We start from the raw sequence: 18,261 nt of genomic DNA on the forward strand, positions 1-18,261 counted from the left end.
TGTTCGGAATGGGAGGGGAAACGGGCGGAAATGGCCCGCTACTGAATACTGAAGTGTTGGATCCTCTTTGACTGAGACTTTTAGTCAATCAGCTGGCTACTGTGAGATTATGTGATGATAACGCCATCAAGTGACATTCCTAGGGTCTATCATAGCCAGTTTATTAGCACCCCTAGATCACCTACTCCATGACAGAGCAAGCCTTGCTGTTTGGTGTTCTCTAAGGCCAGGAACACAGAGAGCGATGTGTACCTGGACGATATGCTGCCTGATCCCTCATTCCGTCCTTCATTACACTGCAAAGCGCCGCGTGCAATATCATCCGGTTGGCCGTGCAGCACGAACGTCTGGAAGATATCGTATGCGACCACGGGAGCACGCAGATTGGGTGTATAAACTGCTGATCCGGCCAATATGTCATTCCAATATGGCAGCAAACTACATATCGAGCCAAGATCGCTCTAATGTGTGTCCAAATTAAGACCATGACACCATGTAAGCCCTCTTTCCCCCTTTGATCTCCCAGTTCTTCTTTGTGCGGTAGTTTATTACTGTTATCTATAAATGTGTCAGTACATAGCTATTTTGGTTTTATAAATATACAGTGCTGCAGGAAATCAGATTATCTGCATTTGCAGATAACGTTTTATTATACATCACTGATCCTAAATACTCTCCCTACTAGAAAGGTTTGGAAGGATATCGGGATTTGAGGGAAATTTGGCCAAATCAGTAGGCATGCATTTAGTCCAAGGGGGAACAAGACCAGCATGGAGTGGACAGTTAATTTTTTCATGGGCAAAATCACATATTATTTATCTTGGCATCAAACTTCCGAAGTGTCCCTCTAAACTATACAAAATTAATATTGGGGAAGCAATTTCGTCAATCTCAGCAGAACTAGATGGTTGGAACCATTTATTATTGTTTATCAAACTGTCAAGTTTACCCCGTCTTTTATATACATTACAATCCCTACTATTATTAATTAAACACTCTGATGAGACTAAAATTAATGCCGTATTTCTTCGCTTTATATGGAAAGGAAAACGACCAAGAATAGCATTGCTAAAACTGCAGCAATCTAAAGTAAATGGGGGTATACATTTTCCACAAATCCACCTGTAAAATCAAGTGGCTTTATTAAAGGTATCTCAGGGATTGGCTTTCTTCTAGTGAAGTTTACACCAGTATATTACTGGAACAACAATTCCTCCGGGAGGGAAACCTGGTCACTTTTCTCCATAAATTCAAGGCAGAGATAGACCACGAATTAACCACTTGCCTGGCATGGTCGCATCAGATGCGACCATGCCTGGAAAGTGCGTTATCTGACCTGGTCGCACAGGATGTGACCAGTCCAATAAACAGTGTTAGCAGCGGCAGGGAAGAGAAACTTCCCTCCGCTGCTGCTGTCAGAGGGACCGGAAGGTCCCACTGCCTCCCTGCACTCTCCCCTACTGATTGCCATGCTGCCAATCACTGCTGATCGGTCAGCACGGCAGGATCCCCCCTCCAGCGGCTGCAAACAATAGCAGGCACTGGGGAAGTGTAAATCAACCCTCCCAAGCCACCCCCAGACCCCCCTGTATACCTGTCCCGGCTTTCAAAATGGTAACAATGTTTCCGATGGTCGCAATGTTCCCGATAGATGTTTCGATGTTGGGGGGGGGGGGGGGTATTTTAAAAAAAATAATTTTTTAAAGCTAAAATCATTTGGGATAGGGTTAAATTCCTGTTCTTCACCTAATTCACTCATAAAATACCACGACAATTTCGGAACGGTTTTTAGGGAAATAAATCGTCAGTTAAGTGGTTAAAGGACAACCCCTTGCTTTGGCAGGTTTATAAACTTTGGCATAAATTACAGAACACAGCTACTCTAAACGCACATAACACACTGTTTCTGACATTTCTGGGGAATGAGGCGTTCCAGCACGGGGAGGATGCCTTGCCATTTACAGTACTCTGGCAGGAAGGGATTAGATATATTGGTGATGTGGTGCAAAACTCAACAAAAAAACATTTGCTCAGGCTGTCCAGCTTTGCCCAATGCTCCAAAGTTATCCATTGGCATACTTTCAAATGCAGCATTATGCAAGCTCAGTCATTTCACGCTTTTCTGAGGAAGATTGGTCGAATCCTCTGAACGATGTGTTGGGGTCCCAGCCTGCTGCTAAAAAGGCAATATCTGCACATTATCTCCTACTAAGGTCATCAATGGATCATTCTACCACTCAGTAAGGCGTACGACAGTGGATGACTGACTTCCCTAATTTAGATTGACAGGTTTTGCTTAAAAATTTGGTAACCTCATGTCGTTTACTCCCATCTGTGCAGTACCAAGAACTAATTTTCAACATATTCCGTAGAGCGTAATACTCTCCCCATAGGCAATATCTCGCGGGCATGTCCGGTTCGCATGAATGTCATTGATGCCATAGTCCAGAGGCGGATCTATTGCACAATTTTGGGGGATGTCTTCTGATGACACATTATTGGATCCAGGTCAGGAAATACTCAATAGATCATATTGTAAATTATATACCATTTACTGCGGAATGGGCAATCTTTGGTATCATACCTGACAGCCAGAGGGTCTCCAAGGGGTGTAAAAAATTGCTGCTGGCAGCAGCCCGTACATCTATTTTGTAAACATGGTTTCATCCCTCCCCGCCTCCAATGAACATATTTAAGGAAAAACGCCATAACATTTCCCAAATGGATTTATTGGAAATGACCTTAGAAAAAGATAAGCAGATTCAAATTCTTTGAATCCTGGGAAAGCTATGTAACAAACAACATATTTTCAGGAATGGATTAGGCGATCTGTTTAAAATATGGAATGGTACGAAACACAACTGTTACTGGGTGAACTCCCAATAATATTGGAGTGTTAAGATACTCTTAATTGTAATGTCAAATGATGTAGTGATCCCTGTATATTCTAACAGTGAATCTACTGATGGGTGGACCGGGATGCGGTCAAGATGCCGCCGGCCGGAATCCCGGCGGTCGAAATCCCGACGCCGGAATCCCGACCGCCACAATCCCGACATATTCTCCCTCCGTGGGTGTCCACGACATCCATAGAGGGAGAATATAATAGTGTGCCGAGCGTAGTGAGGCACCGTACCCGCTCGCCACATCTGTCGGGATTGTGTGGTCGGGATTCCGGCGTCGGTATTTCAACCGCCGGAATTCCGGCCGGCGGCATTTAGTACTGATCCCGGTGGACCTAAGTCCAGTGTGCAATGTTTTGGGTTTTTTTCCTAAAAAACTATATGGAGCCGAATATCTGGGTGTATTACTACTGATTCTAACTGATTTTGTGTGTGTAATTGTACATGTGAGCTTATTTGATTACTAATGTACTTGATGTGGGGGGTTATTCAGAGTTGATCGCAGCAGCAAATTTGATAGCAGTTGGGCAAAACCATGAAGGTCATTCAGACATGATCGCACACTAACTGTTTTCATTGCGCTGCGATCAGGTCAGAACTGCACATGTGTATGCACCGCAATGCGCAGGTGCGCTGCACGGGTACAAAGCGGATCATTGCTGTGTGATGGGTTTTACGAAGAATCCATTCGCACAGCCGATCGCAAGGAGATTGACAGGAAGAGGGGGTTTGTGGGTGGCAACTGACCGTTTTCTGGAAGTGGTTGGAAAAACGCAGGTGTGTCCATGCGTTTGCAGGGCGGGTGTCTGATGTCATTTCCGGCCCAGGACAGGCTGAATTGATCGCAGCGGCTTAGTAAGTCCTGGGCTACTCAGAAACTGCAAAATATCTTTTTGTACCGCTTGGCTGCACATGTGTTCGCACACTTGCACAGCTAAAATACACTCCCCTGTAGGGGCGACTATCTGATCGCAGCGCTGCAAAAAACTGCTAGCGAGCGATCAGGTCTGAATTACCCCCCATGTGCACTGCAGGTGTGGCAGATATAACATTTGCAGAGAGAGTTAGATTTAGGTGAGTTATTTTGTTTCTGTGCAGGGTAAATACTGGCTGCTTTATTTTTACACTGCAATTTAGATTTCAGTTTGAACACACCACACCCAAATCTAACTCTCTCTGCACGTGTTATATCTGCCCCCCACCCCCCCCCTGCAGTGCACATGGTTTTGCCCAACTGCTAACAAATTTGCTGCTGTAATCAACTCTGAATTAGGGGGGTCATTTCCGAGTTGATTGCTAGCTGCCGTTGTTCGCAGCACAGCGATCAGGCTAAAAATCGTCATTTCTGCGCATGCGTATGGACCGCCTTTGTGGTTTTGCACAGGTTCTAGCGACGTTTTCATTCGCACTGGCGGCCGCAAGAAGATTGACCGTTTTCAGGGAGTGCTAAGAAAAACACAGGTGTGCCAGGGAAAACACAGGCGTGGCTGTGCGGGTGTGTGACGTCAAAAGCCAACCCACCAACGTTACAATCAACGCACACAAAGAGTAAGTCCAGGGCTGGCCTTGTTTTGCACAAAATGTTTTTGCAGGCGCTCTGCTGCACAGGCGTTCGCACTTCTGCAAAGCGAAAATACACTCCCCGGTGGGCGGCGACAATGCGTTTGCACGGCTGCTGAAAACTGCTAGCGAGCGATCAACTTGGAATGACCCCCATGGCCCATGGTTTTGCCCAACTATATATGTGTGTGTGTATATATATATATATATATACAGTGATGTGCAAAAGTTTTAGGCAGATTTGGAGAAAATGCTGCACAGTAATGGGCCCTACACACTGGGCGATAATACTCAAAAGATATGAACAATCTCGTTCATTAATAAATGAGATACCATTCATATCTTTCAGTGTGGTGGCACCAGCGATGAACGATGCGTGGCCCCGCGCTCGTTCATCGCTGGTGCCCAATTGCTTGTGCATGCAGGCCGGTATGGACGATCTCGGGAATATTTGTCTGCACTGCTATGGAGCCGGGTGACGGGGGGAGTGAAGAAACTTCACTCCCCCGTCACTGCCCCCCTGCCTCCGGGCAGCTCGGCAGCAGTTCTGCCAGTATGTAGGGCCCATAAGAATGCTTTCAAAAATAGAAGTGTTAATGGTTTATTTTTATAAATAAACAAAATGCAAAGTGAATGAACAGAAGAGAAATATAAATCAAATCAATATTTGGTGTGATTTCCCTTTGCCTTTAAAACCGGCATCAATTCTTCTAGGTACACTTGCACACAGTTTTTGAAGGAACTCAGCAGGGAGGTTGTTCCAAACATCTTGAAGAACTAACCACAGATCTTCTGTGGATGCAGGTTTGTTCAAATCCTTCTGTCTCTTTATTTAATCCCACACAGACTTGATTATGTTGAGTTCAGGGCTCTGTGGTGGCCATATAATCACTTCCAGGACTCCTTGTTCTTCTTTATGCTGAAGATAGGTCTTTATGACTTCGGCTGTATGTTTGGGGTCGTTGTCCTGCTGCAGAATAAATTTGGAGCCACTCAAATGCCTCCCTGATGGTATTGCATGATGGATAAGTAGCTGTCTGTATTTCTCAGCATTGAGGACACCATTAATCCTGACCAAATCCCCAACTCCATTTGCTGAAATGCAGCCCCAAACTTTAAAGGAACATCCGCCATGCTTCACTGTTGCCTACAGACATTCATTACTGTTCCGCTTTCCAGCCTTTTAGTGAACAAACTGCCTACTGTTACAGCCAAATAATAAAAACTGACTCATCAGTCCAGAGCACCTGCTGCCATTTCTCTGCACCCCAGTTACTATGTTTCCGTGCATAGTTGAGTCACTTGGCCTTGTTTCTATGTCGAAGGTATGGCTTTCTGGCCACAATTCTTCCATGAAGACCAATTCTCGACAGACTTCTCCGAACAGTAGATGGGTGTACCTGGGTCCCACTGGTTTCTGTCAGTTGTGAGTTGGTGGCACTACAGATCCTTTCAGCTGATGCACTAAGTTTCCTCGGACGACCACTGCGTCTATGGTCCTCAACGTTGCCTATTTCTTTGTACTTCTTCAAAAGAGCTTGAACAGCACATCTTGAAACCCCAGTCTGCTTTGAAATCTTTGCATGGGAGAGACCCTGCTGATGCAGTATAACTACCTTGTGTCTTGCTGTGCTCATTCTTGCCATGGTGTTTAACCTATGACATGAAACTGTCTTCCACAACCTCACCTTTGTAGCAGAGTTTGGCTGTTCCTCACCCAGTTTTAAGCCTCCTAAACAGCTGTTTCTGTTTCAGTTAATGACTGTGTTTCAACCTACCTATGAAAATTATGACTATTCTCACCTGTCTGGTATGATTGGTTAATCATACACCTGACTATTATCCTAAAAAATCCCTGACTTTGTGTAAGTGTACCTAAAAAGAATTGATGCTGTTTTGAAGGCAAAGGGTGGTCACACCAAATATTGGGGGTGATGTATGAAAAAACGTCCTAACGGACGTTATGTGTCCAGGGGCGTATCACCACATTATCATGGTGATACGCCCGCAGCCGCCGCCACGATGTATGATTAAGGCCCCCGCCGATGTGGGAGGACGTTATCCTACCTGTCCCGCGGTAGCGCACCTCCCACATCGGCTCGGCCGGGTTCAGCGCCGCAGTCTGTGCGCATGCGCACTTCTCTCCTGCTTCCTGTCTGCGCCACAGGAGGCCCCCGGCGCATGCGCGGTGATGTTTGTGGACCAGCAGATTACTGGCCACGAACAGTAAAGTTTGTTGAAAAAAAGAAAAAAAACTCAGCGAGTGCACATTTGGCACTCATCGCCTGCCTGGGAGAGGCGTTACGCCCGGCGTCCACAAGAGACGAAAAGTGACAGCAGAGGCAATCATACATTGCCTCTGCTCTTCGTCTCCCGTCCAGTACTGCGGAGAAGTGGTAAGTGGCGGGGGCGCACGGCGGCCAGGGCATACGGTGCTAACACGCCGGTCATACATATGGATGCAGCGCTAAATGCTGCCTTAAGGTGCGCTGTGGTCAGCAGGAACAACAGCGCACTTTCACACATCTGGCCCTCTGATCTGATTTAGTTTATCTTCTATACATTCACTTTGCAATTTGTTAATCGATCAAAATAACCTATTGACATTTCTTTTTTTGAAAGCATTCTCACTTTGCAGCATTTATTCCATATCTGCCTAAAACTTTTGCACAGTATTGTAAGTGGCAGATATAAGATGTCTGCAGTGGGTATCTCTGCTCAATAGCCGGTGACTGAGTAATTAGCATATTGCCGCAATTCCATTGAAATTCCAGCTTTGCATGCAACTGCATGCATCTCTGAATCAGGCCCAAAATATCTTACCATTCCGAGACAATGTCCCTGATTCGGAATTGTACAGCAGGAAACCCAATGGTTTCCATACAAATCCGATGGTGGGTGGCCTACGCAAGGACAGGACAAGTTCTTGGCATGTGCAGAATGGGTCCTGCGTCATTGCATGCAGTGTCCTGTAAGCCACAGCCTGAATTAAAGGCTGTGGTCATTTGGGGTCAGGGAGGGGGTGGCACCAGGAGCGTACCTGAAACTAAGGGCATGTTGCCCCATTTTCTGAATCACCTATAGTACAACCTACTTCATTTGGATTCCAGTTTATTCTTACATTTATTTTTAATTGTCAGTTGGTCATATGTCTTACAGTTCCTTAGAGTTATCAATGCCACCTTCACTATAGTCTGACTTATAAGTTGTCATTTCCCAGACACCATAGGCTTGCACATACTAAGTTTTGTTAAGAAATCAATGTGACTCACTTGGCAAAAAACAAATATAAACCATTGTTTACGCAGCCAAATATAGAAACAGAAAATATTTGTGAATTTTATTGCTCTGTGATAAATAGTGTCAGTCCCTCTCATAATACAACCATTCTGCTTACCAGTTCGAAAAGGTGTCTCATGGGGTATGATTTGGTCGTCATATACAGTCATTTGGTCTGTTGCAAAATAGGCCGCCAGCACCTGCGTAAGACCAATGAGAAAGCAATTTTTTATCACAGTGCCTCTACAAAGCAATCATTGTTAGACAATATATTAGCAGTTATTACATACACACACTTGTACAAATGTGAGAAATTACTATCCTTCTGTTTATAGGTACAAACATTACATTTATGACTTGGAAACTTGTATTTCCAACACAAAATAGAGCAGTCTCGGTCCGTTAATGCACATTTCTTGCCGTCATTAATTGAAAGCATATGAACATTCATAAATATTGGCAGATCCTATAATTGATACAGGTGGCAGCAGTGTGTACAGAACGTAACCAGGATTGGTTTATCAACCAGGTAGAATGAGTTGCAATGTGTCACAGGGTTAATGTGATAGATACACAATACATCAGGTTCTCCATATCAAGCCAGGAACGTGTGAAGGTTCATGTAGGTAGTGTACTGTATGGAGAGAAGCACATATACTGTGTATATATATAGATAGATAGATATATATACACACACACACACACACTGTACAACAAGCGGCAATCAGGAGACTTCAAAGATAGTGCAAAATGCAGTGTTTAAAATCAACGTTTCGGGTCACTTACACAAAAAATGAGGTATTATCATGCAACCCAATGTCAGGAGTCCTTGTTTCTTGGAAGAAACTACTGTAACTACTATAGTCACATTTTTGTACTTAATATTTCTGGAATACATGTACTTTTGAGGATAGAGAATTTCCTGTTTTGACAATTAAAGGCATCACATAAGCTGCCGATTTGAGGAAGAACAGGTAATTGAAGTTTTCTTATTTAGCATATCAAACTTAAGTACATCCAAAATTAAGTGTTTAGGTTTTGAGTGAAATTATCTTTTGAATGAGTTTTTAAAAAGTAGTGTAACAGACGCAGTCCCTAGCAAATCTACCAACCTTGGTTTTTTTTATGTGTTTGTATGTATTGTGCTTTCACTCTACATTGCCTCATCACCTACAACACTTTTATATATGCACAATCAACTCACTAAACACTCTAGTATAGAAGACAATGATTGACAATCATGCACAATGAAGTACATGTCAACACACAGATAACAATGAAACAAAGAGAAATATTAGACAAAATACTTACAGGATCATTCATGTCAAACATATGCTTTGCCATGTTTCGCCTGCAAAATAAATTTGCCAACATTTAATCATATGTACATACTACATATACTTAAACATTGTTCTATGTATAAAGCAGAGTTACACAGAAATGATTTAATTCTAGTAAATAAGTTGAATATGATATCCAGCCAAAATGATGAGCTACAATGTAAAAATATAGTACTTACAGTAGTCATAGTTTTATCACAGTGTACAGGAAACAAGCAGATAAGGTGGGATCAGCATGATTGACCGCTGGGCGGGATGTGTAAAGTGTGAAATCCCAACTGGGGCGAGGTAAGTATGTTCTACCTTAACCCTTCCTTCCCGCAGCCTAACCCTAACCACCCCTCTTAGTGCCTAACCCTAACCTCCCCCTGGTGGTGCCTAAAGCATTTAAATGACAGTGGGAAGCAGCAACGCAACAATGCAATATAACAATATTGCAGCACCATACACACTACAAGATGCGCTGTACAGTGATGTAATATATCATTACATGCATAATGCTACATCATCAGTGGCATCGTCCCATCTGCAGCACATCAGTTGGAATGATCCCACCAACCATTTCATCAAAAGACGAACTGGGGGGATTTGGATGTACACACTATACGAGGGTCATTGCAGTCCGTCACAGATCGTAACATCGTCCAATATATTGTGTAGTGTGTACCCATCTTAAGACTAAACATAGCTATTAGAAAACTGACATTGCAGTGTATAAAAAGAGTTTTGGATGCTTGTCAACCTAGTGAACAGTGAAGGTAGGGATATCAGGGATATCAGATCATTGGGTCGACAACACTTAGGTCGACAGTCATTAGGTCGACCACTATTGGTCGACAGCGGCTAGGTCGACACCTAAAAAATGTCGATGCCGTCACTAGGTCGACATGAACAAGGTCGACATGGGGGAAAGCTTGACGTGAGGTTTTTTTTTTTGTGTCGTTTTCTTTGTAAAGTGACCGGGAACCCCAATTAGTGCACCGTGTGCCCTCGCATGGCAATATACCTCGCTCAGCTACCGCTGCGCTCGGCACAGGTTACTATTCCCAATCGTAGTCCACGTGGATCGTAAAGTATGAAAAAGTTAAAAAAAGGAAAAAATTTGAAAAACTCACGTCGACCTTTTTCCATGTCGATCTAGTGACCGTGTCCACCTATAGACTATGTCGACCTAATGCATGTCGACCAATAGTGGTCAACCTAATGACTGTCGACCTAATTGTGTTGACCTAAAGACCGGATATCAGACATGTGACTAGTATCTTTTGTGACAATAAAGATCCAGCTCACACATACAAGTAGATAGGTTAGAACTGCTTTGCTGTTTTCATTATAAAACGCATATCCAGCCAAACATAAGTGAACGATACGCAATAGAATAAACATACTGACTTGTTACTTTGATCATGTTATGTACTGTACTTTTCAGTATCAAAATAAATTTGTTATATGCAATTATGTAAAATAATACTATATTGAGGTTCTCTTAGTAATTTGTACATATATAAATAATAGACACAAATAAGAATAAAGCATCTCAAATATTGAACAAATAGAATAAAAAATATATAGTAATTTAACTATTTTCATATTTTAATATACAAGGCCCCCGATGTCACAACAATTCTTTAATTGAACATAAACTAGGCCTCAGAATGTTTTTGTTTAGTTGTGTCCTAAAAAATATATATATCCTTCCCATTTAATGCACATGTGACTAAATACAAACAAACAGAATAAGCAATAGAATTGTCTGTGATACAAATTCACTTGACCAAAATCAGGGCAAATTGTAGGCTCATGATAGAATTCTCAATACTTCTCTATACATCTACGAGCAATTCAGAATTGTATGCATCTGACTTGCTGCTAAATGGACATAACTGGGAGGCAACAGGAGGACTGCGTGTAGGATAATTTGAGTGATGGCATGTGGACGGAGTCGCAGTCTATTCAGAGTTGTGCATACACAATATTCCATCTGATCTCAAGTATAGGCTTGTGAAAGTCTTCACTGATAGTGATGAAGGCTATATCCACAAGTGGTTTGATAGGAGCAGTTGCGGTCCCATAGATGCAATGCAACTTTGAATACAGGTGAATTCTACACATTTATTTTGTGGTTGACTTACATGCAACTCTGAATCAGCCCAGAATGGTTATACAAAGTATTCACTTCCTTTGGAACTTTCACATTTTACTTCTTACTGTACATCATGGAATCAAAAATTTAGTTATTCAATCATTCTAGCAAATTATATTTATTTGTATTTTAATTTTGGTATTCAAGTCAACCCATCTTGGCTTTTTCGTACCAGAATGAAAACTCCCATCTCTTAGAGACTGCAGCAGGTTTTCCTCCAAGATTTGTAAATGTCTTGCTCCATACATTTTTCTGGTCCCTAAAGCAGAGAAGTGCCCCCATAGCATCATGGACCTGATTTGAAAGTAAAGCAAAAATAAAAAAAAGCAGCAAGTAACTGTGCATCGAGGCAAAACCATGGTGCACTGTAGGTGGGGTAGACGTAACATGTGCAGAGAAAGTTAGATTTGTGTGTGTGTGTGTGTGTGTGTGTGTGTGTGTGTGTGTGTGTGTGTGTGTGTGTGTGTGTGTGTGGGGGGGGGGGGGGGAGAGGGGTCCCAACTTAAATCTAACTTGCAGTGTAAAAATAAAGCTAACATTTGTGGGCTACATGAAAGGGATACGGTCATTAGGTCGACAGTCATTAGGTCGACCACTATTGGTCGACATGATTACTAGGTGGACACGCACTAGGTGGACATGGAAAAAGGTTGCCAAATTTGTCACATTTTTTTATTTTGATTGGGAATAGTAACGTGAGCTGAGCGCAGCGGCAGTGGAGTGAGGCACCTTTCACTCGCCATGCGAGGGGACACGTTGCACTAATTGGGGTTCCCCGTCACTTTATGAAGAAAACTACACCAAAAAAGTAAAAAAAAACCATGTTGACCTTTTTCCATGTCGACCTTGTTCATGTCGATCTAAAGACCATGTTGACCTAATGCGTGTCGACCAATAGTGGTCGACCTAATGACTATTGACCTAAGTGTGGTCAACCTAATGACCCATACCCACATGAAAAAGCAGCCAGTATTTACCCTGCACAGAAAAAATGTAAATGTGTTTGCTCCCCTTGCATTACAACATGGTTTGTTCCAGATATAAATGTACTTGCTTTGTTTGATTTACTTCCAAATCAGAATCAGGCCCTATGTTCCTGCCACCATGTTCTTGGCATTATCTGCACTGTTAGGTTTGTGTCAAACACAGCACCATGTGAAAAAAGTATCCCCTGAGACCACAGAATATACTTAGGGCAGGGCCGAAACTAGAAATTTTGGCGCCCGGGGCAAGGCAGTAATTTGGCGCCCCCAATGCACACACACACACACACTTTGGAACCATGTCAAAAACACAGTAATAAACAGTTGGCAAAGTGACAAACAGCACTGTCAGGGTGCATCCAGCACACATTACCTAGGAAAATGGATAGAACACAAGAAAACTAACATGCACTTCAGAGAGAGTATTGTGGGGGACTCTGACTAGCCAACTGCTGTAGGACTACAAAGACCAGGATGCCAGTCAGGACCTAGGACCAATTAAAGAGGAGACCAACTTTCTGGGGAGGGGACACAATGTGGGTTATCCTGGCTGCAGAGAGGAGTCCCTAGGACTGACTGATGTTATATACTTGATATTAGTCATGCAATCACTGTATCACACATACTGTGGGGGGAGGGGGGGGGGGACTCCAATTGTCCAACTGCTGTAGGACTACAATGCCCTGCATGCAAGTTGGGATCTAGGAACACACTTTGGGAGGCAGCAGCTGTCCTGGCGTTTACATTGCTTACCCAGGCACAGGAGTGTGTGAGCGGCCACGGGCCAGCCCTTGGGTACTGAAAGGGGCAGCTGGAGAGTCCATGGTCACCACCCCTGCCCAATAATAATAATAATGATAATGTATTTCTTTTGAAGCACTTTAAATGCATGCAAGCGTACTCCAATCAGATGTGACCTCAGAAGAAAACATTCTGCACAAGGGTTTATTTAGCTGTATCTTAGCATAGGGGGTGAATGCTTATGTTATCCAGTCTTGCTAATATTTTTTTTTTTCTTTTTTGTTGTCAACATAGCAGTATATTCAATTGCAGTCGAAAACTGCCGTCTGTCGAAAAGACGGCAGTTTTCGACTTTTTAAGGTCGAATCCTGATTCGACCTATTCAGAGCTTTTCGACAAGTCGAGGCATTCAACTTGTCGAAAAGCACGTGGATCGGCGGAATAGCTGCCGATCCACGTGTTGATGTCGAAAACGGGGCCAAATCAGACAGGTTTTGGCCCCCTTTTCGACTATCTCAATCCGACATAAAAATTATGTCGGAATGAGATGGACCCGGAGGAGGCGAGGGGGGGGGAGCCGCAGGGAGACGGGGGGGGGGGGAGAGCCGGCGGGCATACAGGAGATCAGCGCTACGATCAGCGCTGCAGCTGGATGTCACTCATCCGCCCGACCTCACAGCAGCTTCCACCCGGCTCCAGCACGCTTGCTGGAGCCGGGTGGAAGTTGCCGTGAGGTCGGGCGGCTGAGTGACATACTGCTGCAGCGCTACGGTAGCGCTGATCGTAGCGCTGATCTCGCTGTATGCCCGCCGGCTGTCCCCCCGCGGTTCGCCCCCCTTCTCCTCCTCTGCGTCCCATCTTAATTCAACTTGAAAAAGTCGAATTAAGATGGGGATTGAATAGGGGTTGTCGGATCCGACTTTAATTGAATATACCCCTTAGTATTGATTGTGGTAAGTTTCCCAAAATAAATCCAGTGTATTGCCAAGATATAAGAAAAAATGAAAGCTACTAATGAAATCAATACATGCCAAATAAAACTGAATAAAAGGAATAGAAAATGACAGCTAGTAGTTCCGGTGTTCTCTGTTGTATACTTCATGAAGCTCACAGTTTTTATCATTCACCAGAGCACAAACAAGCAATTGCAGGACAGAGTATATAGACACCTAAGGCAAGCTGCTCCAGTCCTTCTCTGCTTCCTCACATGATCATACAGTATGGCAGAGATTTTCAACCTTTTACAACTCGCAGTACACTGAACAAGATTTAAATATTGCCAAGGCACACTCTAATATAGGGGGTCATTCCGAGTTGTTCGCTCGTTATTTTTTTCTCGCAACGGAGCGATTAGTCGCTAATGCGCATGCGCAATGCCCGCAGTGCGACTGCGCCAAGTAAATTTGCTATGCAGTTAGGTATTTTACTCACGGCATTACAAGGTTTTTTCTTCGTTCTGGTGATCGTAATGAGATTGACAGGAAGTGGGTGTTTCTGGGCGGAAACTGGCCGTTTTATGGGTGTGTGCGAAAAAACGCTACCGTTTCTGGGAAAAACGCGGGAGTGGCTGGAGAAACGGAGGAGTGTCTGGGCGAACGCTGGGTGTGTTTGTGACGTCAAACCAGGAACGAAACTGACTGAACTGATCGCAGATGCCGAGTAAGTGTGGAGCTACTCAGAAACTGCTAAGAAGTGTCTATTCGCAATTTTGCTAATCTTTCGTTCGCAATTTTGATAAGCTAAGATTCACTCCCAGTAGGCGGCGGCTTAGCGTGTGCAAAGCTGCTAAAAGCAGCTTGCGAGCGAACAACTCGGAATGAGGGCCATAATGGTGATGCATGGTGCAGTTGCGTGTCCTAGGATGTCATGTCGCAGCTTCTCCATAGGTAACACCTGAGCCACATCTGAGAAAGCCAGAAGAGCCCAACAATACCTGGGCCCAAAATTAGAACTGGCTCTGCAACCACTAAACCCACCAGTATTGATCATTCCAGGGCCTCCGTAGCGGCAAAACACTGACGGGCCTGGCTCTGCTTCTATGGCGGCACACCTGGAGACTGCTCAGGGCACACTAGTGTGCCACGGCACAGTGGTTGAAAAACACTGCAATATGGTGTAATGAAATAGCAGCAGATCTGGAATGCAATGCGATGGAAACATCATCATCTTATTGAAGAGTACTCCCAAAATATGATTGGTTTATTTTAGCTTTTATATTCTGTATACAGTGCCTTGCTAAAGTATTCACCCCCTTGGCGTTTTACCTATTTTGTTACATTACAACCTGTAATTTAATTATTTTATTAATCTGAATTTTATGTGATAGATATGCACAAAATAGTTGGTGAATTGAAATGAGCTAAATTTATATAAAAAATTTTTTTTATAAACAAAAATTAGAAAATTGGCATGTGCATATGTATTCACCCCTTTGCTATGAAGCCCCTTAAAAGTACGGGTTCAACCAATTACCTTCAGAAGTCACATAATTAGTGAAATGAAGTCCAACTGTGATCCAACTCGGTAATTTACTAAGAATTTGTATTCTCAATCACTGCCGACAATAGCCAAAAACTGGCGGGAAAGAATAGAATTCGTAAAAATAAGAATTTACTTACCGATAATTCTATTTCTCATAGTCCGTAGTGGATGCTGGGGACTCCGAAAGGACCATGGGGAATAGCGGCTCCGCAGGAGACTGGGCACAAAGTAAAAGCTTTAGGACTAGCTGGTGTGCACTGGCTCCTCCCCCTATGACCCTCCTCCAAGCCTCAGTTAGGATACTGTGCCCGGACGAGCGTACACAATAAGGAAGGATTTTGAATCCCGGGTAAGACTCATTACCAGCCACACCAATCACACCGTACAACTTGTGATCTGAACCCAGTTAACAGCATGATAACAGAAGGAGCCTCTGAAAAGATGGCTCACAACAACAATAACCCGATTTTTGTAACAATAACTATGTACAAGTAATGCAGACAATCCGCACTTGGGATGGGCGCCCAGCATCCACTACGGACTATGAGAAATAGAATTATCGGTAAGTAAATTCTTATTTTCTCTAACGTCCTAGTGGATGCTGGGGACTCCGAAAGGACCATGGGGATTATACCAAAGCTCCCAAACGGGCGGGAGAGTGCGGATGACTCTGCAGCACCGAATGAGAGAACTCCAGGTCCTCCTCAGCCAGGGTATCAAATTTGTAGAATTTAGCAAACGTGTTTGCCCCTGACCAAGTAGCTGCTCGGCAAAGTTGTAAAGCCGAGACCCCTCGGGCAGCCGCCCAAGATGAGCCCACTTTCCGTGTGGAATGGGCTTTTACAGATTTTGGCTGTGGCAGGCCTGCCACAGAATGTGCAAGCTGAATTGTACTGCAAATCCAACGAGCAATCGTCTGCTTAGAAGCAGGAGCACCCAGCTTGTTGGGTGCATACAGGATAAACAGCGAGTCAGATTTTCTGACTCCAGCCGTCCTGGAAACATATATTTTCAGGGCCCTGACTACGTCCAGCAACTTGGAATCCTCCAAGTCCCTAGTAGCCGCAGGCACCACAATAGGTTGGTTTAAGTGAAATGCTGAAAACACCTTAGGGAGAAATTGAGGACGAGTCCTCAATTCCGCCCTGTCCGAATGGAAAATCAGATAAGGGCTTTTACAGGATAAAGCCGCCAATTCTGACACGCGCCTGGCCCAGGCCAGGGCCAACAGCATGACCACTTTCCATGTGAGATATTTTAACTCCACAGATTTAAGTGGTTCAAACCAATGTGACTTTTGGAATCCAAAAAAAAAACTACATTGAGATCCCAAGTGCCACTGGAGGCACAAAAGGAGGCTGTATATGCAGTACCCCTTTTACAAACGTCTGAACTTCAGGGACTGAAGCTAGTTCTTTTTGGAAGAAAATTGACAGGGCCGAAATTTGAACCTTAATGGACCCCAATTTCAGGCCCATAGACACTCCTGTTTGCAGGAAATGTAGGAATCGACCCAGTCGAATTTCCACCGTCGGGCCTTACTGGCCTCGCACCACGCAACATATTTTCGCCAATTGCGGTGATAATGTTTTTGCGGTTACATCCTTCCTGGCTTTGATCAGGATAGGGATGACTTCATCCGGAATGCCCTTTTTCCTTCAGGATCCGGCGTTCAACCGCCATGCCGTCGAACGCAGCCGCGGTAAGTCTTGGAACAGACAGGGTCCTTGCTGGAGCAGGTCCCTTCTTAGAGGTAGAGGCCACGGATCCTCCGTGAGCATCTCTTGAAGTTCCGGTTACCAAGTCCTTCTTGGCCAATCCGGAGCCACGAATATAGTGCTTACTCCTCACCATCTTATCAGTCTCAGTACCTTGGGTATGAGAGGCAGAGGAGGAAACACATACCCTGACTGGTACACCCACGGTGTTACCAGAGCGTCTACAGCTATTGCCTGAGGGTCCCTGGACCTGGCGCAATACCTGTCGAGTTTTTCCCAACGGTTTATAATCCTGTGGAAGACTTCTGGGTGAAGTCCCCACTCTCCCCGGGTGGAGGTCGTGCTGAGGAAGTCTGCTTCCCAGTTGTCCACTCCCGGAATGAATACTGCTGACAGTGCTATCCCATGATTTTCCGCCAAGCGAAGAATCCTTGCAGCTTCTGTCATTGCCCTTCTGCTTCTTGTGCCACCCTGTCTGTTTACGTGGGTGACTGCCGTGATGTTGTCCGACTGGATCAACACCGGCTGTCCTTGAAGCAAAGGTCTTGCTAAGCTTAGAGCATTGTAAATGTCCCTTAGCTTCAGGATATTTATGTGAAGTGATGTCTCCAGGCTTGACCATAAGTCCTGGATATTCCTTCCCTGTGTGACTGCTCCCCAGCCTCGCAGGCTGGCATCCGTGGTTACCAGGACCCAGTCCTGAATGCCGAATCTGCGGCCCTCTAGAAGATGAGCACTCTGCAACCACCACAGGAGGGACACCCTTGTCCTTGGTGACAGGGTTATCCGCTGATGCATCTGAAGATGCGACCCGGACCATTTGTCCAGCAGGTCCCACTGGAAAGCTCTTGCGTGGAATCTGCCGAATGGGATTGCTTCGTAGGAAGCCCCCATTTTACCCAGAACCCTTGTGCATTGATGCACTGAGACTTGGCTCGGTTTGAGGAGGTTCCTGACTAGCTCGGATAACTCCCTGGCTTTCTCCTCCGGGAGAAACACCTTTTTCTGGACTGTGTCCAGGATCATCCCTAGGAACAGAAGACACGTCGACGGAACCAGCTGCGATTTTGGAATATTGAGAATCCAATCGTGCTGCCGCAACACTATCTGAGA

The 18,261-nt window shown here is 44.5% G+C and overlaps 1 protein-coding gene across 1 annotated transcript in view; it reads right to left on the reverse strand.

Moving 5' to 3' along the window:
* NFKB1 (nuclear factor kappa B subunit 1) overlaps positions 1-18,261 on the reverse strand; it is a 242,643-nt gene that overhangs the window by 136,065 nt on the left and 88,317 nt on the right. The window contains exons 2-3 of the mRNA XM_063918320.1: positions 9,054-9,093; positions 7,861-7,942 (exon numbers count right to left, since the gene is read on the reverse strand). Of these exons, the coding sequence (XP_063774390.1) occupies positions 7,861-7,942; positions 9,054-9,086 (115 nt within the window). The 5' untranslated portion in view covers positions 9,087-9,093. The remainder of the gene's footprint in view (positions 1-7,860; positions 7,943-9,053; positions 9,094-18,261) is intronic.

Source organism: Pseudophryne corroboree, chromosome 1 (genome assembly GCF_028390025.1).
Source record: "Pseudophryne corroboree isolate aPseCor3 chromosome 1, aPseCor3.hap2, whole genome shotgun sequence".
Classification (NCBI taxonomy): Eukaryota; Metazoa; Chordata; class Amphibia; order Anura; family Myobatrachidae; genus Pseudophryne; species Pseudophryne corroboree.